At 38.5% G+C, this 23,258-nt stretch overlaps 1 protein-coding gene across 2 annotated transcripts in view; it reads left to right on the forward strand.

Moving 5' to 3' along the window:
- The window catches only part of pde3a (phosphodiesterase 3A, cGMP-inhibited), a 162,388-nt gene that overhangs the window by 105,483 nt on the left and 33,647 nt on the right, over positions 1-23,258 (forward strand). For both annotated transcript variants that reach the window (XM_088923445.1, XM_088923444.1), the window contains exons 3-4: positions 8,685-8,945; positions 18,837-18,994. In XM_088923445.1, coding sequence (XP_088779571.1) covers positions 8,685-8,945; positions 18,837-18,994 — 419 coding nt within the window. The remainder of the gene's footprint in view (positions 1-8,684; positions 8,946-18,836; positions 18,995-23,258) is intronic.

Below are 23,258 nucleotides of genomic sequence, written 5' to 3' on the forward strand. Positions count from 1 at the left end.
TCTAGGACTCACCTTGCTTATAGTGACAGTAATCACCCTTGATGTACTTTCTACCACATTTCAGTCGTTTCTTGTACTCTCTTCTAGTGTGAAAGGGAGTTGTGGCACACTTAAGAATGCTGGTCGCCTTAACATGTTTTTTTGTGTCAACTGTGTCGCAGAAATGTATCTTTCAGATGTGCAGTAAGAGTTTTTAATGAAAGTTTGGCTGGAGGGAAAAATCGAATCACACCCCATTTCCACTCACCAGTATAATGTTCAGTATAACTTTCAGGTTCTGTATACTGTACATCTGTCCCAGTGTTCATTACTTCACTTCCCTTGCTTTGTCCTCCCTCCATCCTTACCCTTACAGCGGCCCCCTAGCTCATTCCTTGTGCGCGAGTTTGTGGGTATGGGTGCATGTGTCTATAGTAAATGTGTGTGCATACACGTATGGGTGTGTGTGCATGTGTAGGTGTGTGCACGTGTGTTTATAGGTGTCTACATGTGCCTTGTGTATAGGTGTGCAAGTATGTGTGCATGCACAAGTGTGGGTGTGTTTATGGGTGTCTGTTTGTGTGTGTGTGTGGCTGTTTGGATGTGTGTGGGGGGGGTCGATTCGTCCTTATGGCCCAGCTGTCATTCCCTTAGCCAATTGAGTTAAACCAATAATCAAAATCGAATTTAATTACTTCTCTCATTCCATCTTAATTAGGGTTGTGGGAACCACTAACCTTACACCAAGCTGTCTTGCTGTGATTTTTTTCAAAGAGCCAAAGAAAACTGTGGTTTGTTCGCTCTCAAGTTTCACAGGCTATGCAGAGTCTTGAAGATGGTTAGAGAAAACTGCAGGATGTCTGTGATAACACACAACACGTGCTGTGGGACAGACATCAGACATTGGACATGAACTGTGATGCGTTTTGCTTTGCTTTCCTTAACATAGAGCAAATTCTGACCATCATAACAAACCTTAATATGTGAATAAGTCATCATACACATACAAAACATCCAGTGCTCAGTACTTTAAATGTATTTATATCTATAAAACCACACCTGTGAAGCTTGCTTAAATTAATTTGTAACAGCAGAGAATTTCAGATGCTTTGGGTTTTTATAGCTTGCTGTCATCTTCTGGATTTATTCATGTTTTTTTGCTGATGATAATTACATCGAACATCCCGGTTTAATCCTGAACATATTGCCAATTATTTTTGTTAATTTGTAAAAATACATTTAGAACCAGCAATTATATTTGTTCTGTCCACCCAATTTTTAAAAGCCATTTATTTGTGTGTGATTCATATCTTGGCTCTCAACTTCGGACTCTACGACCACACACAGGGCAGAGTGAGGAAGCACAGACAGATTCCTCTGACCCGCCCACCGTCGAGACACTTGTCTTCTAAGATGTGCTAAGATGTGCAAAGATGTGCTAAGATGTGCAAAGATGTGCAAAGTGTCTGTGGGGCTGCAGGAGCTGTGGTTGTCCTCAATGACAGTGAGCTGGAAACCTTGAAAAGCAACTGTGGAAAAGTCTGTAACATGTTCAGGTGGGGAGCTGCGTCAGCATGCGTAGGCTGCAAAGGAACAAGTAATAGGTTTATTCCATGCTGAAAAAAAGAAGAAAGAGAACACAACGTTTCGGCCGTGGAGCCTTCTTCAGTCTGTAACATGTTTATGGGGTTTATTAAATGCTGTTGATGTAAGATATTGGTATTAAACCTATCAATTGAAAACCTGCAAGCATGCTGTACTGTACTGTAGCATACTGTACTGTAAATGCTGTAGTTTTTTAGAAATATCTGTTTATCTTTTTAGAAATATAACTGTTTTAGAATATCTGATCTATCTAGATATTCAAATAGACAATCAGAAATTCCACGACAAATAAGACTTTAGAGGTCAAATGTTGAAAGTCAAATATTGTGTCTATGTTTCCTTATTTACTGTATCTGCATGTATTAAATGATGTTTATGCACTTAATCAATATTTTGAAGCACAATTTTGAATGAATATAAATACTGAGTCTCTCTTCTAATCTTTTAAGAAATGGAAAGAACTGTAGTCTTCATGTAGTTAAGATCACCCTCATTTCATATCTGGACAATGCACTGCAGGACAGAGGTGATGCATCATAACTCTGATTCACAAAAAGTGCTTGGCAAGGGACTTGCACATGTAAACCATTTACAGTCTAGCTTTAAAACAGGCCATGAAAGACAAAATGATCAATTCTGTTAAAATGTCAATGAAACCCACAAGAATATACTGTATACAAGGGTGGAATATGTCAAAAATCTGTCATACATACTGTAACAATAAATACTGTACATACAAACGTTGGACAAAGTGAGATTTCTGAAGCAGATATTGTGCAATGGTCCTGAGCCAAGGTCTCTGGTGGTTTTTGTTTTGAGCCACGGTCTTAATCACAAGCTAATTGATTTCAAGATCTGCAAGATTTCGAATTTGCTTTCATCTTTTAAAATATTGAATGGTAAATTGAATTCTGAGTTTAGAACTTCCCCTATTTAGATGTATTATCTGAAATGTAACTGAACCTCTGCAGAAAGACTCAGTATGGGAATGTCTGATACTGTACTTTTTAGCACTGTGTTTATTCAATATGAATTGATCGCCTACTAAGAGCTGTTTAGACTGATACACCCTAGTAATAAAGAAGTTGAAGAACAATTACATCAGGTCCTGTGGGAGCTGAAGCTGCTAGAACAATACAACTGATGTCTATCATTTTCCAAAACAAGGACTGAGTGCAGAGACAGGTAAACAGAAGTTGAAACAACCAGTTAGATCCTTTAAGGTAAGAATTACTGCAGCAGAAGCTATTACCAGCTCAGTAAGAACAAAATGCAGCAGACTCTGGTCCTCAACCAGGACCAGGGTAGGAGGCCATTGCTATAGAGTATAAATGACTATGAACAGATGGTACGTGTTTATTGGAGTATAGTTAAAGATAGTAAGGGAAATAAAAGACAAATATTATAAGTCATTTTCCATTCCCTGAAGGAGATTTGACCTGAAGCTTTCCCCTGTGTGCTGCAAAAATCTAAAGTTATGCTACTAATGAGTTGCCAGTGTAAACAGTTTAATTCAGAGTTTGTGACAGCAGAATGCATTCTTTCGAAAAAATAATTTAGATAAATTCTACCCGTCTGAAGGGAAGCAATTCACCTTGTGCTTTTTCTGTGGCTTACTAACTGCCTACAGGGTGAGCAGGTCTTGCATCAGATATTTGAGTAAATTGCATTTCAGTAGTTCTGTTAGATGCTAATGATTGCGATAGAGAGATGAGATATGTATGAAGTATTTGACTGGACTGCCCTAGCTGTGGGACTAACAGTGTATCCAAAGGGATAAGCTGCCCCCCCCAAATCCGCTATTGTGAGAAATGAGCCAGGGAGTCTGATGCAAGGGTGTAGATAGGGAGGAGTAGGGGATGCAAGAGAGACAGGCGAAGGGAAGACCTGGATCCGAGACTTGCACACTGTACTATACTGTAGGCAAGCCGAAGTGTGTAAGGTTGGGATCTAACCTCCTGAATCTCTGTTCATTTTTCATGAGGAATATACAGTACTTTTTTTACCCTCCAATGATCTTAAATGATGATTTTAAAACTCAGATTTAAAGCACAATTGTGTAAGTTATTTCTTGCTTTGAAAGTAATCATAATTGTGGTACAACGGTAGCATTAAATGAAACCCATGTCTATTCTTCTAACAGTATAGTTATGCTTAGAAAACGTGTTGCAGAATACATTTGTAGTTAATGAGCAGTGTGCTCTAGCTTCATGTGTGCTTTGATTGGAGCACTTGAAAAGAGGGATATAGCCAAGGAATTATTTACATGGAAATGCTGCCCTGAAATCAATCATTTCTACTTATTTCAAGTCCTATGCCCTTTTAATCTAAAAAGTTTTACAAAAAATGAGTACTATGTCAGCTATGGAGTTCACCACAAAGTGAAAACCTAGAACAATGATAAACTATTTATTTCTTTGCTGGAGGGGAGATGTTTCACTGAACATTCTGTTATCATCTGCACTCTAATGGATTATTATAACAAGTGCGCAAGAAGCATAGATCCATGCAGCATTTCTGGCACAGCCCCAGTGACTAACACTTAACAGGGATTTTTATGATATTGTGCAATTACAAGCTTGAATAGCAATAGTGGGAAGCACAGTGGTGCATTGGTGCCTCACAGCACTGGGGCCCTGGTTTCTATTCCAGACCTGGACTGCTCTCTGCGTGGAGTTTGTAAGTTGTTCCTGTGTTCTTGTGGGTTTCCTCTGGGGCCTCCGGTTTCCCACAGTCCCACAGTCCATACTGACAGGTTAATTGACGCCTGGAAAATTCGGCCCTGGTGTGAGTGTGCGTGTGCTTGTGTTTGTGTGTGCCTTGTGATGGACTGGCGTCCCATCCAGGGTGTGCCCTGCCTAAACGCCTGTTGCTTGCCAAGGTAGGCTCTGGCTCCTTCGCAAGCCTGGGTTGGAAGTACTGTAGTGGCTAGGAAATCAATAGAATTAGGTAATTAGATGGAACTAGGTACTGTAATTGTCTTTCATGCAGAACTTTATATCACAAGTTCTTTATCTGTGATTATGCATCCCAGGGACATTCTTGGAGAACATTCCTAGGCCTTCAAAAAGTCAGAAATTGTTCGCTTGTATAAAATATCATTTTTCTTTAAACTCAGTGGCAATAAATATCAGTGGTTAAGTTAGTTTTAAACCGAACGCAAAGCTTCCACGTTGGTAGTTATAAAATGATCTAGACAAATTAATTTCACCGAGATATTTCTGAAAGGGCATAGGTTTGCAAAGCAAATAGACTTGTCTGCTTTTGATGACATCATCAGCCCTCGTCAGCTGTTTTTGCAATGCAACCTACTGGCTCCTCAGCAATGTCATATCCAGCTGACCTGAAATGTCAAAATCACCAATATAGTACCTGCAGAGCATAGATGATTCTTCTTACAAAGGTACAGCTCTGACAAATAAGGTTTATTTATTTTCCTACTTTAGTAAAAAATGTAATTAGAATCAAATGGAGCTTGGGTTACTATGGGCATATTAAAGGGGAACACATGCAATGCTCAATTTGTTCATGTTTAAAAGTATGACCATTCACTTAAATGTTACTGGTGTTAATCCACACTGAGGATTCATTAACATCTACATGCCATTCTGCTTTAAACTCTACTGCGTTTCCTGTCATTAACAGGGGCTTTTTTGATTAACTTGTTATTTAACATTTAATAAATGACAAATTAGTTCTTAATCAATCAGTATGGTTTAACTCAACTGTACCGTTTACATCATGAGAGTAAAACATTATAGACTCAAGGTCTACAGTATAGTGGTCTATCATTGCTTAAATGATTGAAAACGGGCTATGGATAGTGTTGCCGACCTTGTCATTTTAATAAAAATGTGTGCAGAGTTAATTAATCACAATATTTAGCAGTGTGTTATTTTTCAGTCAGGGCTCTAAAATAATTAAAGTTTGCTCAGTTGTAAAACGTATAAATAATTTGCAACACAGTGCTAGGAGAATTAATCAGATCCTTCAGACACCGCTTGGTATTTTAATGTTCCATTGCCTGACAAATTAGGTAGGTCTCATTATAATGGTGGTAAAAACTCTTCTGTAGGGTTTCAGCACAAAAGCCCTGCATACTATATAAGCTGAGACTACAAAGCAATATTACAAAACCAGATTGTAGTCCAGATGAATATCTCCATTTGTAAGGTAAAAAATAATATTGCCATTTGTGCTGTGATTTGATTTTAGTCAAATAAATGTTCACCCCGGAAAGGGAGGCCTGAATGATTTGTCCCAGACTGACTCTAGAATTTGAAAACAGTGTTAAAAGAGGACAGATGCCCTGCCAGATGGAATATGCCCTCGTCAGTAAGGGAAAAAAAAAGCTAAATTAATAATAATGAAAGAAAAGTCAACTTCCAAACCCAGAGCACTAACCCTGAGGAACAGCTGAGGGCTCTGTACAAAGGACCCCAGTTTGAAGAACTGCAGCTCTTCAGGGTGATCTTTTGTGAGACAGAGGCTGAATAACTGCATTGTGCTATTACTTAGGTGCACTCTTGTCATATGCCAAATTATTTTAAGGAAGCATGTTGTTAAGAATACAATAAAAAGTAGTGAATGAAAGGAGACCATTTTAATGGCTTTTCTTCTCTGGTTGCTTGTAGCTTGTTATCTGGCAAGAGCATTGAATCTCGTTTTGAAAGCAACACAGACATTTTACCCAGAATATTTGGATGTTTGTAATTTACTGAATACTCCCCCAGCTAATTTCCATATAGGCGTAAACTTATGGTGATGAATAGCATTCTTCACTTATTATCAGGACATACAGCTGTCATTAGATGCGTCCTTTAGTTTTTTGTTCCAGGCTTGCAGCATGAGAAGTAAGAACATACAGTACAAAATTCTGCAGACATGACATACTGTAGGTCTTTTGTATGTGTCTTCTTGCAGCTCAGAGCTCATTTGTGTCTTATGTATAATATGTTTTGTTATATTCCTATAACACAAATATATAAATACATCTGTTTTATATTTTTGACAGTGTATCTCAGTACTTTAGGGTGTGCTTTACAATAAATATGGTCTGGTGTGGATTCATTTGCATAATGTTTCAATATATTAATGGCGATTTTAATACACTTTTTCTGTAACAAAGTAGACATTCCATACATAAAATTATTAATTTTATTTTAATTGAAAAGCTACTTTGCAGCAATCTGCCCATACACATTCATGATTGTGACAGACTATCCAGTCATTTTCTTCCCCAACAGTACATTGATTGAATATTCTTTGTGTATCACTGATAAAGACAGAAATTCAGTGTGCCACAATCTCAACATCTAAGTTTCGTTAAAAAAATATTCTTCAGCTTTGCCTAAGAATTGACTTTGATGGGTGCTTTTCCTCATCCCTGTTCCTAGATTTACACTAGCTGCAAGAGATTGTGTCTCTTTGTGTTTGTCACTTAGATCTATGGACATACAATTACATATTTGTCATACTGAGCAAATCCATTAAAAACAGCCTTAGGCTGAATGTAGACCCAGATAGTGTGTTATGTTGGACATAAAGGAAAGGAGTATAGAACATATTTTTAGTGCCTTTCTGTGTGTCTGCAGTCTGTTTGTCTGTCTTATTATGAATGTGTGTATTTGGTAGACTGTAAACACTATTGATGCAGCCGAAGTGGTACGAAAGACCATCTCTAAAGTGGTATTATCTTCTGAATAAAACATTCCCTGACCGTGACAAATTCTCTCTCCTATCTGACAAATACATGAACTTGTGTATTTTTTTCATGTTGCAAAGCTATTATTTAATGTGTGGTAAATTTAGTGGAAGCTAGAATGTAGGCCAATCGGTAGGCACTGCAGCAAGTTAGATTTGACTTTGACTTCTGTGCAATATGACCTAATTGGGTTTTGAACCAGAGGGATGGTTAGTTTATGCCATATTTTGCTTCTCATCCATTTACTGTGCAGTGCCATCTTTATCCATTCTTGTTTTTGAATAAATTAGCTTTGCTTCTACTGTGATGGCAATATGACACTTTGTTTAATATTTTTATTTTATGTGATTTGTTTGTTATTTGTTAGATAACCTATTATAATACAGGATTATATTTATTTATTACATTAATATTTAACCTTCAGCTGCATTTCCTCAGCTTAGTTACACACAGCAGGCTAATATAAGTCAATGACTTTTCTTTAGGTACAACAGTGTCGGTTTGGAACTTCATGAAAAGGCTTATAAAATGTGCTGTACCTGTATTTTGGCCTTTTGTTTTATTTGACCCTTTATGATCAAATATCAATACCTTAATTTAAAAATCACAAGTGTAGCTTCTGTGTGACAAAGTAGGAATGTAAATAATAATAATAATAATAATAATAATAATAATGTTGATTATTTTTCAAAATGGTCAGTAGGTGGCACAGTGGTTAGCCTCACTGTCTTGTGGATCTGGGGCCCTGGGTTCAATCCTGTACCTGGGGTGTTATCTGCCTGCTGGAGTCTGTATGATCTCCCTGTGTTTGTCTGGGTTTCCTCAGAGAGCTCCGTTTCCTCCCTTCCTCACTTATGAGAGAGCGAGCATGTGGTGTGTGTGTGCCCTGTGATGGACTGCTGTCCCATCCAAGGTGTATACAGCCTTGTGACTGTTGTTTTCCGGGATAGGCTCTGGCTCCACTGTGACCCTGTACTGGATGGAGCAGTTAGAAAATGAAAGGATGGATTTTTTTAAAGTTGAAAGCTAGAAGGTATAACGATGCCTGATTAATCCAGTGAGGAACACACACCATATGTGAAATCTAATTCAGGGATTGTCTTTGAAACATCCTACAGGTTGACTGTCACCCTCCACTAGTGATGATAATAATAATAATGATAATTGTGATAAAGGTTTTTAAACTACTGGTGTGTGCATCTGTTGTAAAGCATTCAGATTATCTGTAATTTACATTCTGCACATATCTGAGCGGAGACAGCAACGTCAGACTTCTATGTGAGATTCCAAGTCATTTTCTCTCCTGTTTCTTTTTTCTCTGTGTCTATGACGTTGGACGTGGAGTTACCGTTTGTTTAAAGAGGCTGACCTCTCCCACCCCTTCTGTGTGTCTTAGTCCTCAGGCACCACTGTGACGGTGGACATTGCTGTCATGGGGGAGGCCCACGGACTGATTACGGACCTCCTGGCTGACTCCTCGCTGCCCCCCAACACCTGCACCTCCCTGAGAGCCGTCAGCAACCTGCTCAGCACTCAGCTCAATTTCCAGCCCGTCCACCGGCCGCGCATCAACCCGCTGGTGTCCTTCGGCGAAGCCTACACCTGCTCCGACTCAGAGGAGGGCCCGGAGAAAGGAGAGAAACTGGCCATTCCAAAGGTAGGGTATCTGGACCTGTCACTTGATACAGTATTGATACAGTATTCGACTCTACTGCACAAGTTTCTACCACATCCTTCGTGCAGGTGTAATGTCTTTTCTACCAGCACTGAATCTTTGAGCTCATGTGTGCGTGCATGAACATGCCTATCTGGCATTTAGTCTCTATCTGCTGAAGAATTAATGAGGTTTTTTTTTGTTTTTGTCTGTCCTTGCCTTACACTGTAGAAGGGTGCTTGCCTCTTCTTGTTTTTTAAATGTATCTCCATCTGATTGTCAAATCCACCTCTCAGTTTCAACTTCTGTGTTCCTCCTGGAAATATTCCGATGTACTGTATATGTGGAAAATTGAGGTCTCTTAATAATTGCACTTCTGAAACATACAAAATCATTCTTATGGAAATAGGATCCTAGAAAATAGAAAATGGAGGTAAGAGTAAGTTTCAATTCAAGCTTTATTGTCCCATTGGGGAAATTTGTTTTGCAACACACTCACAACCTAACAAAACAACGACAGACAAACATTTACCAACCAAGAAGGGCAACAGTGTTACAGCAAGATGAGGGAGAAGATAGATAGGATACATTGTTTGAAAGAGTGCAGTGGGGATGAAATATTTCCTGTGTCAGTATTACACCTGGGGACACAAAGGCGTCTCCAAGACAGGAAAAGTGTGAACTTGCAGTGAAGGGGGTATACAGTTTGCTTTCTTCGCCACCTTCTGTTTGTACAGGATATTTGAGGCATTTTGATTTTCCCCAATTAATTTGCTCCTTAGTTTGACTAGTTTTTCCAGCCTATTACAATCAATGGTATTGATGTGACCAAACTAGCAAGTTTGTGTAAGCCTTGCTTAAGTTATGTGATAGTGTTATTTGAATAAGCAACAACAGTAAAACGTCTGTTATCACAGAGGCTGTGATAAAGTATATTTAGGTTTTCAGAAGACTTTTGAAAAGGTGATGTATTCAGTCGAATTCCATAGACATCTGTATACAAACCATTTCTCTTTCTGATACATAATAATCTAGATTCTGGAATAAAAAAGGCAAAGAATATGTACTTTGAATCTCACAACTTATATCATAGGATCCTATATTAAAATGTACAGTGGGCTAGTAAGACCTCTCATACAATCTGTTCTTATATCTTTCATATTTCTCTGTACAGTAAACAGCTCGCACCCATGTTTGCATTAACTGTGTTTCTCAGCACATGACAAGGACAGTCTGCAAAATCAGAAAAACACAGCACGTGTCAGGTTTTATAATTAATGAGTGTGAGTGGGGTCACTCAGTGCTCATAGTAAGCTTACATTCTGCTTCATTAAATCCACACAGGAATGTGTGGACAAAAAAATCAAGAGTCTAACCTCATCTCTATCAGAAGGACATGTTTTGTATTTATCAAAGCTTCTGATGTTGCATCCAATTTGTTATAAAAATGGCCTTTTCATTGTAAATTATCAAATGTGCACAGGTATTGCTAATATATTTGGCTGCATAACAAGTGAATAGGAAGGCTTTCTTCCTGTCTGACCAGTTAAAGTCGGGTTAATGTCTAGATAATGGTATAGAAGCACACTTTTTTTCACTGTTGGCTTTTCCTTAATAGTTGACATTTAAATATTAAGTAGTTCAGGTGGGTATCTGCATCCACATGCATAGGCTACAAAGGAACAAGAAATAGGGTTATTCCATACTGAAAAGAGAAGAAAGGAAACACAACGTTTCAGCTGTGGAGTCATCTTCGGGTCAATATTAATATTTAAATATGAATATACAATAGAACACCACCCGCGCATTAAACCATGTACATGTTTTGTTTCATGCTTGTAACGCACCGCACACCACATTATATAACATAGTGATTTACACCTGCCAGTCTTTTTTTTCATTCAGCTGTACGCCAATAATTATCTTGGCTTATACTGTATGCAACATGCAGTGCAAACAGTGCTTCGTGAGTCAACAGAATCACACTTTACATCTGTCAGACTGTTTTTCATTCAGGTATATCTACAGTAATCAATCATTCCTTTTCATGTTTATGTCAGAACCATTCCGGTCTGCAAAGCTTCATACAGCTTTAGTAGGGAGGTCAATCAATTTCCGGAAAAAAGAAAACTTTTGCCAGATTATAAAGCAGTGTTTGTGTTGTGTATTTCTAAGAGCTTTCCCCAGACTACAGACTACTGTATACAGCACTTCAAGGCTATGAAAGAGAAAGGGCTGATGTTCAAAAATGAGTATTTCACTCAGGGGTCCACTAAGGAAGAAGTCAGCAGCAACCCTAAGGCAGTGAAAATACAATATTCTTTATAAAATATTATTATCACAAAAGAGACAGAAGTGTTTGGGGTATTGGTTAAAACACCAGTTAAAGAGGTTTTCTGAAAGTTGCTTAAGACAGGTCTAGTACCCATGGACTAGAAGACAAGTTCTCTTCCGTAAAAAGGTGAAAAAAACTGAACATAGCAATTTATTCATCTGACATATTACATTCAAGGTTATGGAAACAATGACTAAACTAGAAGATCACCTACTTCTTTGAGCAATCAACAACAGTAATGAACACACACAGAATATGTGTTGTGTTATATTGTAATATACAGGCCTGGGTTTTGAAAGGACCATGCAGTCTGTGGCAGTTTAGAAAGGTGGCCAGCTGGTGCTCGGCATCAAGTACAGAAGGTTCAGTAACACTTGGTCTGTAACATACACGTCCCGTTGAGTCCTTTGAATATCCGTTTTCCATTTGAACTCATATGGATTTTAAAATATAAAATTGGCTCGATTTTGCCATTGCTTATGGCTCATTGCCTCATAAACTGATTGAAGAAGCTATGTGTCATTATTTCATTCCAGGAAAGACACAGGATATAATTAAAGGGTACCTGAGAAATATAAAGATGTGATTCTCTGTAGGAAATTCCATAACTTCCTGGCAAAGACTGGCTGTACAATTTCAGTTACTTCATTTTTAATGGCCATGAACCTGATCATCGAAAGTGCACAACAAGAGTCCAGAGGGCCCAACATGAACTCAGGCATTACAGTACCACCGATCAGAGCATTCATCGATGACCTAACAGTAACAACTACTACACAAGTACAAGTTAGATGGGTTTTAAGAGCCCTGGATATAGCTGTGAAGTGGGCAAGAATGAAGTTCAAGCCCCAGAAATCGAGATCACTAGTAATCAAGAGAGGAGAGATCACTGACAGGTTTGGGCTCAGTGTGCAAGGAGAACAAATCCCCTTCATAACAGCAGAAAGAATTAAGTGCCTAGGGAAATTGTTTGATGCAACCTTAAAGGATACAAATAATACTAGAGAAGTGGAGAAACAAACTCTAGAAGGATTGAGGTTGATTGACAGAACGGGTCTACCAGGCAAGTTTAAGGTGTGGCTTTATCAATATGGATTATTGCCAAGGCTTCTGTGGCCATTGATGCTTTATGAAATTGCAACCACCACAGTTGAAGCTATGGAGAGGAAAGTAAACAGCTTTCTCCGCATTGGCTAGGAGTTCCCCCTAACTTTACTAGCCTCGGTTTCTAGTAGATCCTCAAAGTTACAGCTGCCTATTTCATCATTAGTTGAGGAGTTCAAGGTTGCAAAAGTCAGACTTGCAGTAGGTTTACGTGATTCAAAAGATGACAGGATTAGGAAAGCAAAAATACAGACTAGGTCAGGCAGGAAATGGAATGTAGCCAGTGCAGTGGAATCCGCAGAAAGCTAACTGAAATATCAAAAAATTATTGGACAGCCAACTGTCGGCCGTCAAGATCTGGGCTTTGCAAGTAAGTACAAAAAGAAAATCAAGGAGAGCAGCTTAATTCAAGAAGAGATAAGAAAGAAGGAAGAAGAGGTTCGCAGTTCGAAAGCGATACAGTTGGGAAAACAGGAAGCATGGACAAGATGGGAAACAACAGATAGAAAGCTGGCATGAAATGATATTTGGAAACTTGAGCCTTTGCGGATTCAATTTCTATTACTCTCAGTCTAAGATGTCTTACCCACTCCAAGTAATCTCCATAGATGGGGGCTAACTGAAAGCCCCTGCTGCACACTGTGTGGAAGAATAGGCAACCTTGAACATGTGTTATCAGCCTGCAGTGTGGCACTAGGGCAAGGCAGGTATCGGTGGCGCCACGATAAGGTACTCAGGGCACTAGCCTTGAATTTGGATACATTTAGAAAAGACATGAAACCTCAATCAGCACGATCCAACATTAGCTTCATCAAGGCTGGAGAAAAGAGCACAGCACTTGCTGTAGTTAGACCTGCCGGCATTCTTCAAAGACACTTCAGCAGAAATTGGTCAATGGAGGTCGACTTAGACAAGCGACTTGTATTTTCAGACATAGTCCAGACAAAGTTGCGACCAGATGTAGTCCTGTCGTCCTCCCAGAGAAAGGTTATAATCCTCATTGAACTGACAGTTCCTTGTGAAGAGGGGTGCCAAGAAGCTTTTGAGAGGAAAAAAGCAAGGAACGCTGAGCTTGTGGATAACATCAGAACCAAAAGGTGGAAAGTCTGGTCATTTTTAGTTGAGGTAGGATGCCATGGTTTTCCAGCCCAGTCACTTTGGAGGATGTTCGGAGAGCTGGGGATCAGCGGCAAAGATAGAAAGTCAGCAGTGCAACAGATAATAGAGGCAGCAGAAAAAGCCTCATGCTGGCTCTGGTACAGACGGGATGAACCATTATGGTCACCACAGGCAAGCAGTGGCTGATCATCACTGCTGTCCCGCTATCCTGAAGAAGTACTGGGTTAAGGGATGAAACTTCTTGTGACGGATAGACCTAGTTGATGATGCCAAGGCAGACTGTTTCATCTCGTCTGTATTAGATACATTTGATACATACTTGTTTCATCCTGCCATTTATATGTTGTTTTGATATGCAGTCTCCCCTTAACACTGGAGCTGGGGAGCTGGAGCCTTTCCTGGCACAGCCACAAGGCGTGAAACATCCTGGATGGGACACCAGTCCATCACAGGGCACACACAGACACAAACACACATACGGCACAGATTCACACAAGGGCCAGTTTTCCCAGAAGCCAATTTACCTACCAGTATGCCTTTGGACCATGGGAGGAAACCAGAGCACCCAGGGGAAACCCACACAAGCATGGTGAGAACATGCAAACTCCATGCAGATAACACTCCAGGTCTGGAATTGAACCCAGGGCTCCAGCATTGCAGAGCAGCTTCTGAAAAACTGTTTGCCCATTCATTTTATATTCATTCGAATCCTACTCCCCAACCCATGTTTCGGTTACTCCTATAATGTCATAGTTACATGTTATTACAGCAGTCTCAGGTTCTTGCATTTTATATGTTATTGAGCCATATTGAAGTATAAACATTAAAGAATGGATATTTCTTTTATAGTTTAAAAATACAGCCCCGTGTCTGATTTTTCAAGGTGTTTCTTTTTAGTTTCCCAGCTGTGCAAACATAAAAAAACTGTGTAAAAGGTCTGAAAAATCATAAAAGAAACTTTCAAAGGAAAAACATTCACACAAGTTTCATATTAGAAGTAGAAGTAATTTTCAGACTGATGACGAGTGAGTTACTTTGTTGGCTCAGGAGTTCATTTACAGCCTACTTCTGTGTATTCATCTATCACTATGCTAAGTACGTGTGGTACCATTTTGGTGTGATGAAGCATATATTAGGAATGTTTCTTTTTTCTTCCAGGAATATTTCACATCCATTCCACTGTATTTTTACAAAGTCTGCTAGACATAAATGTTCTGAATTCCAATTAAAAAAAACCTGAGTCCTTTTCTGAATAGTTAACTTCATTTAATCATTTTTTTAATTACAGTGGTGACTAACTGACAGAAAAAGTAAGAAATCACAGAAAATAATAATACAGCAGTAGAAAAAATGTTTTTTACTGAAGTTAAATTTACTTTGCAGTGATAAATGACAAAAAACACCCCTTCAGAGTGTTGCAAAATTAGTTTTGTCAGGAAAAGTTCTAGAAGAATTTTTCCTCATGTCAAATTAAGACAAGAAGCAGTAAGTGACGGGAGAAGAACTGTCCTATTTCCATATTCCACAATCTAAAAAAAGCAGAGGGAAAGTTTTGGCAGGCAACTTAGAACTGTCAGCACTTGTACTGTAGGTGAATTAACTCAGTGTGAAGCTGGCAGTTTGATCTGCACTTGTTAGTTCAGTCGTTGAATTCGGGGAAGAATCTAAAATATTAATTATCCTGAAAGTCCTTTCGATGGAAAACCTGTCTGAGAATATCTTGTTTTAAGTACCGCTGTTTTTAATGTGCCTGCCCCTTGGCAGTACCAGCGGAAAACAAATACAGACATCACTTACTGCTCCTTGCAAAAGTATTCAGACCCTTCCTTTGGCGGCCCCATTTGTGAAATTATAAAAATGATTAACATTTTTTTTAAGTTAACATTTTACTCAAAACATCAAATTCTTAAGGCCAAGGTAAGTTCCAGTGAATGTCAGGAAAAGCTCATCTTTTTCTCTAACAACTTTGCACACTGGTTTAGTGCAATTTTTGATCATTATCCTTGGCAGATTCACTTAAGCTCTTTCAACTTGCTTTAAAATTGCTTATGGACAAGGGTTTTCAAGTCTTTGTACAAATTCTTAAGTCCGGATTTTGACTTTGCCACTAAAGGACATTCACCTTCTTATTCTACACTCTAGTGTAGCTTTGAACTTGTGCTCTAGGCCATTCTTATACTGAAAGGTCAATTTTCAATTTTTTAGCATTCTAAAGCAGATTTTCCTCCAGTATTTGCCTGTAATTTGCTCCATCTATTTTCCAGTCAGCTTGCCAGTCCCTGCTGGTGAGAAGCAGAACTATAACATAAAGCTACCCCTCACCATGTTTGACAGTAGTGATGGTGCTGACTGTGTGATGTGTTCTTTGCATTAGTTGCACTAGTGTGACTGTATTGCCATTTGCATTTTGTATATATACCAAAAGGTTCCTATTTTTTCTTGCAGGATTTGAGATTTTTTTTCAGTATTAGCTTCATTCTTGCCACTCTGCCATACTGACCATTTTGACTCATAAACATTTTCCCCCATCTCAGCAATTGAGCTCTGTAGCTGGTGCTACAGAGCAGCCTGTGTATTAACACACGTCTCACAGCATCATTCCTAACTAGTTTTCAGCTGTTGGCCTCATAGCAGAATCCCTGACCACTTTCCTCCCTGCTTGGCTGCTTAGTTTGGAGAGGCAGCATCATGTAGGCAGTGAGTGACTATGGGCATCTCAGTTCTTAATGAGCGTCTCCATTGTGCTCGAAGGTATATCCAATGTTTTTGAAACTTTGCATACAATTCTTTTGGTATGTTCCTTTCTGCAAGTTTATTCCCAAGTTGTTTTGAAACTTCTTAGGCTTCATGGTTGAATGTTTTCTCGAAATTCACTACCTAACTTAAGGACCTCAGAGAGAGAGGTTTTATTGAAGATCAAGATGAAAAACAAGCCAACATAAAGCCTACAAAATGGATTAAAAATGGAGCATACAAAAAATAGAAAACAGGGTATCTACAGTATGAAGTGGCATGTGGAATGGCTTTAAAAAAATTTAGGGAGATTTTTACCCAAAGGGTTGTGGGAGTATTAAACAAACTCCACAGCCATAATGTTGAAGCTGACGCCCTGGGTTATTTCAGGAAGCAGCTGGATGAAATCCTTGGATCAATTATGTATTCATTACCAGGTGGGTTAGATGGGGTGCACTCCACTCGTTTGTGATTTTTCCCATGTTCTTATGTAACTTTAAAACATTTCAGTGAACTGTGTATATTTGTGTAAATACTGGTTTACCTGCTCTACAGCCATCACTAATAAATACACAGACCAGACATATGTATGGAGATATTCAGATGTTTGTCAGTGTGACTCTCATCACACTGAGGCTTTGATTAACAGAGTAGTAATGACTAACCCAGAGCAGATGAATGTGTCTTTCCAGTTCAGGGAGCAGACACAGTATTTGCTTTTGCACCACTGTTCCATCTGTTGTATTTGTTTTGCTTGCTGGCATTGAAAAAAAATATTTTTGATAATACCTATCCGTGGCAAGCGGTTTCTGTCATTAACAAATCCTGTGCTCAAGGTTGAAGATAGGCGATTTATAGAAAATGATTGAAAAGATGATTTATTTACAGTGCAAGTATGTAATCTCAATAAGTACATGGAACATTGGATTATCTCAGTGTCTATTTTTGTGTGTCTCTCTTGTGTTGTTGTGATCTCTTCATATTTGACTAGTGTCACTTCATATATCTTCCATTCTTTCAGTTTATAAGCCCATCTGGTATTTGCCATATTACAGGTCTGCCTTGCTTGGTGTACTGTTTTAAACTGTTTATAATTTCCACTATCAGTGTTTCTTTCACTTTTAACTTTGCCTTGAATTGTGATAACACTACTTTCAAAACATTCTGCTCAAGCAGAAAGTGTGCTGTCATTTTTCTTCAGAAGTTAAGAGGGGTTAAAATCAAGAGGCTGCCATTTTATGTTGTCCGTGTTTGGTTGCCAGGAGCTAACTGATCAGAGGATCTGATCTATTGTACATGTTTCTTGAAAGAAGCCAGGATATTGGCTTCAACAGCAGGGCTGGGTAGCTTCTTCTAGACCACCTCAATGTTTTGTCTAAAAAGTGATTTTCCTATAGTTTACATTTGTGTCATCTGGTTTATTTTTCACTGCTGATTAAGAATAAGTCCATTGTATCCATGAATGTATCTGGTCACTATTACCTGTACTGATACCAGAGTAGCAGCTAGTAGTAGTTTTTTGGTACTGTGGTGACTAGTTTTACTCCTTATTTTAGGTGTGGTCTTAGTACAAAAACATTCTTAATACTAATGTCGCTTAATTAGTGTATGTAAATTGTCCCTCTTTGTGGTTCCTGCATTTGACTGGTATACAATTCGGGGGACAGTCCTTATCTAAACCCTGTGTCTGTTGGGTTAGGCTCTGGTTTACCACAGCCCTATTTAGGATGAAGCTTGTAGATCAGTACATGTATTCCTTTTAGTAAATGTACTAACAAACTAAGAACCATTTTCATTTTTAGCTGCTGAAGTCCCAATTGTTTTCTCAGTCTACGTGAGGAAATTACATTTTTGCATTATAAATAATCCCCAATTTACACGTATAGTGTGTTCCTGATCTTATTGTACAATACTACATTATAATTGTGATCCAAATTTTGTGATTTGTAGCATTTTCCTAATGCTATGTCGTTAGAATGTTTTATGTATCTGATGCATACAGATTCTGAGACTCCTGATGCAAGCAGATCATGTTCTTGTGCCTGAACGTTCGTTTTGATATAAAATGCTAAACCTCCACCTCCTCCATCCTCCCTGTCTCTTCAGAAGCTTGCATATCCACTAATGTTCTATTCATCACCACAACTCTCTGTTAGCTGTGTTTCAGTGAGTCCAATTACGTCGTAATCGCCTTCTAATGCGGTAGTTTCTGCCTGCTGCATTTTGTTCCTCATACTGTAATTCTGGAATTTAGGTATGACAGCTTATACACCTCGTCTATGGGTTTTGTAGAGTCTACTGTATAACCTTGCAGATTTACTTTGGATTTTCTCTCCTTACAACCTATTTTAACTGCTTCTTCGGTAGATCCTTGCTCCTAACCGACTACTGCCTGTCTAATTCAGAAGTGTGAACAGATCCTTAGATCTGTTTCCAGTAGCTTTCCTCAGCTCTCCATGCATGGCCATGTATTCTGTTCACAGATGAACACTTGGCAGCTGTCCTCTCTTGCGCGGTGGAGGCAGGGTCCTTGAGGAGACCATTGTGCGGCGATGGGGGAGTGACGCTCCAGTTTGTGCTCATTCCCCGCCTTGCTTTTGCAGCGTCTGAGGAGGAGTCTCCCCCCTGGCCTGTTGAGGCGGATCTCTTCCACATGGACCACCACCACCTCTGCCACTGGTCTCCCCACCATTGAGCCCGGCCCTGTCAGGCGAGACCGCAGCGCCAGCATCAAACCCGTCCACGAGACTCCCTCCTGCAGGTAACACACTGGCTTCGCCCGCCACCCTTGTCTCCTCAGGGAGACCCTCCAGGCTCAGCTTCTCTCTGAACCTCTCTCCCTGCGCTGCCGTTGGCCCCTACTTTTCAGATTCTTCCTCTGCAGCCTTGTCGTCCGCTTTGATATTCTCTTTCTTCCCCTGTGAGAAGCCCTGTGACACCTTGCCTAAATTCAAGAAGTGCAGAAGGAATTTTCATTTGCAGAGGCCAGAGGGCTCTGTTTCATTTAACATCATGTAAATCGTGTGGCCTTCAAAGGAATACTTAATGCTCTTCTCATTTCAAATTGTGGAGAATTCCAGTTTTGTGCATGATGTCTTGTGCTTCTTTTATTGGGATGCTTTATTTATTCCTTTCTGCTGGTAAAGGAACAGTAATGGAGTGTGCAATGGGAATGATTACTGTAGATAAACAGGGATATAATAATGAGAACAATAAGAAGGAGCTGTAAATTCTATATGGGGACTAAGTGATGATATACACTAAGAGTAAAATTCATGCTGTGTTTTTTTGGGGATAGCAGCTATATTTTTAATGATTAGGTTTTGAAGCTTCCTGCCTACCTTATCTTAGTGCTTTTCATATTATAATGTCATTCAAGTACCAAACAAAGCTGCCATGGCATAATTATGAGTATTAATGTACTGTACGGTTAAGCGACGGTTCATAATCATATCACATAATGTGTAATTATACAATATGCTAATATGTTCTTTGTAATTAATAACAATTATATGGCTATTATTATGTTAATACTATGTTATGTTGTATGGCTGACTGTTAAGATGGTAAAAGCCTGTACAAAAAAAACTGGTAAGGCCGATATAGAATAGATATAACCATCACAGAGAGTCTTAATTTCCAAAAAGTGATCTTCCTTTCCGAGATAATGGAACAGATGTTTGGAAATCAAAGGCTGAAAAGCAGTGACCCACATAGTTTAATAAATCGATTAAGTATAATCTTAGGAGGAAGAGAATACTTTATACAATAATTAAGAAAGAAAATGAAGCTGTTAAAGAATTGGAGTACAACAAATTGCAAGCACAGCAGCAAAAGGATATTAGAAAGGCCAAGAGAGAGATTGAGTATTGAAATGGAGGGTAAAACTAATTCAAAGACCAATTGATCGTATTCTGGGGTTCTTGCCACTCCAAACAAATTCAGAACATAGTAAGATTTGAGAGTAATTTAGAAAGGAAGTGACAGTGGTAGCATAGCAGACAGGAAGTTAGTCCACTGTAAAGCATTCTCAGATATTCTACCATGCAGAGTGATGTGATTCACAGAATTTAGATGTGAAATGGCAACTATGTACTCAAATGCTATCAAATTATTTTTTTAATCTTCGGCAGTGTGTAATACCTAATTAGTTTAAGGTGTCAGCAGAGGAAAAGTAGAAGAGACTAAAGCAAGGGAGATGTCTGTAACAGTTCACTTCAAAGGAAAGAAACCTGACTTAGCCCAGTTAATTTTGTAACCAGAAAAAGAACCAAAAAACTCGAAGAGCTTTAATGTATTCAGAAGAGACATTGTCAGCATTCAGGGTGATTTAATCTCAATGGGTAAAGTATATATGTAGTGCTTTTCCTAATAGCTTGTGCAAAGGGATGCAATGAACAGGCAAAACACAGGGTGCTGAGAGGGGCTGTATTTAGATTTTCTAAAAGCTTGTGATAGCATTCCTCATAAAAGACATAAAAGATTAATTTCTACATTACATGTAGGAAGTGTTCAGAGTAATTGGATTACTCTGGTTCAAGGTTTTTGGATTAAAAACTGGATAATGCATAAGAAGCAGACAGTACAGATAAGGAGTAATGGTTCAGATTGGGGTGATGGAATTAGTGGAGCACGACAGGGACCTGTATTAGGACCATATTAGGATACCAAAATAGGAGGATTAGCAAACACTGTAGAACAAAGAGAATTTGAAAATATTTAGATTGAATTTATCACTGGGCAAACACCTGGCAGGTGATGTTTCATGTTGGCTAGTACAGAGTTTTATACAGTATGCACTGTAAGTAAAACAAATAACATAAATATTAACCACAGATAGAAGATGAACAAACTGAACGAATTTCAAAAGGCTATTATAACATTCTAGAAATTGTAGGTTTCCAATTAAAAAGGCAGGCACGTTAGGATGTACAGTTAAAAGGATATACTGTAATTTAAATTGAAAAATGTTATGTTGAATTTGTGTATTGCACTACAACGTAATTTAGAATACTGTGTAAAAGTGTGGTCTCTATCTTACAAAAAATTCATACAGATTACTGCTCTGGAATCAGTCTACACGACAGTGACCACATTCATCCCTTGACATTAAGGAATGTCCTACTCAGACTAAAAGAGCAGAATCTGTTTTTATTTGGAACACTGCAAGGAGACCTGGCTAAAATATTTAAAATCCTTAAAGACATTGACAAAGCCAACCCATTGACATTTTTTTAGAATCAAATCAAATCAAATAGATAAAATAAACAAGCACATTTAAAACTGAGGACAGAAGGCACTTCATTACAAAAAGAGTTGCACATCTCTGGAGCAACCTATTCAACCATTTTGTTTATGCTGATACCCTTGTTTCTTCCAAGAAGTGGTTAGATGATCCTTGAATTGCTTCTTAGCTAATCACAACTAATTAAGTTGCGTTGGTGAAACAGGATAAATTTGAGAGGAGGCTTTTTTTAATGATCTTATTGAGCAATAATATTTATATGTGCATGATCAGTGCATTTCTTCCACAATATCCCATTTGTAGTTAGGAATCAGATACTGTATATTTTGGTGTAACCTGTTTACAGAAATCAAATGCATGTTGTGGTGGTCTCACATACAGTACTGTGTACTGTAGGTCTGACTATCTGGTTAACTGAACAACTTAAGTGAAAGTGCATTATCAGCTGTATTTTTCTTCTTTTTCATTAATGTTACACATTTTTGAAGTGTAATGCCTTTATGGGATGCAAGAATGACTTACAAACAGTCAAGGAATTTATAACGGAACTGTTTTTTTTTTCAGCTGCCACTTTGAGAGTGATTAATATACTTTTTTACAAGCTTTCTCAGTTAAGGCTTGCCTATAATTTAATGACCATGAGGTCTAATTGCATGTTGCAGCTTATACCCAGAGATTCTCAAGAGCAATACACTTTTATGCACTGAGATAAGTAAGGTAATGAAATCACTCATTTGGAAAAAAATTGAACACTTCCTCTGTATCCAATATGAGAGTTACTCCATGCTGTAATCTAGAATATGAGCTTTTGCCAAAGTGGGAAACAGAATGGAATGGCCATTTTAGAGCAATTGTGCTTAAGTGTAGAATGGGTCATGGGAACTAAGGAGAGAGTACAGAGATCCTCACGATAAGGTGAAGTAAAACAGCTGAAATGTCAAGCTGAAGTTAATGTCCCAGTGAGAGACCAGGATTCTGCCAAAATTACACAGAAAAGTTATCATCTCATGTCAGTGTATATTTTAAACATGTGAGTTTCTGCTCTCTTTTATATATATATAATATATAATGGAAACAATGCTAAAATATCAACAATTTGCATTGTGAACATTTTTCGTACCTTACACTAGTGGTTTCCCAGTCATAGTCGTGGGTTACTGATGTGTCTGCAGGTTTTATAGGTCTTTAAAAAACCTGTAAACACAGTGTCCCCCCAGGACCATGACTGATCCGTGAAGGGATTTGCCACTTTTCCAGATCAAATAATCCCCATCAAGTTGGTTCTTGAAAGATCTCTGTGAATGAGCATACACAAAAGCGTGACCCAATACTATGTTTCATGTTCCTATCTCACTTAGTGTATGGAAGTGCTTATTCATCTCCACTTGAAACTACTGCTTCTACTGCTTCTGCTTTATTCAGCTTGTTAAGGTGCTGAGCATGGTGTGTCTTAGTTGTTTGCCTTCAGGATGAAACTTCCATTGTGTTTTTTTGTACTAATCTGATTTGAAATGTAAGAGGTCAATTAATTGAAATTTTGCATTGATTTGTGGTTTATTCAGGTGCTTGTAGTCTTATTTCTGTTTAGCAAAGAGGAATGACAAACAGAACGCAATATATTTCAGTTAATGATGAATGACAATTTTGATTATCCGTTTAAAGCGTATTTTATTGTTGTCTAACTTATATGTGATTCTCCAATTTAATATAATTTTCTGAGTAATCTATCCCTAAAGACACAAATCAAAGATACAGTAGCATATTGATAATTAAAGTATAT

This window comes from Atractosteus spatula, chromosome 8, assembly GCF_055471065.1.
Source record: "Atractosteus spatula isolate fAtrSpa1 chromosome 8, fAtrSpa1.hap1, whole genome shotgun sequence".
Taxonomy (NCBI): domain Eukaryota; kingdom Metazoa; phylum Chordata; class Actinopteri; order Semionotiformes; family Lepisosteidae; genus Atractosteus; species Atractosteus spatula.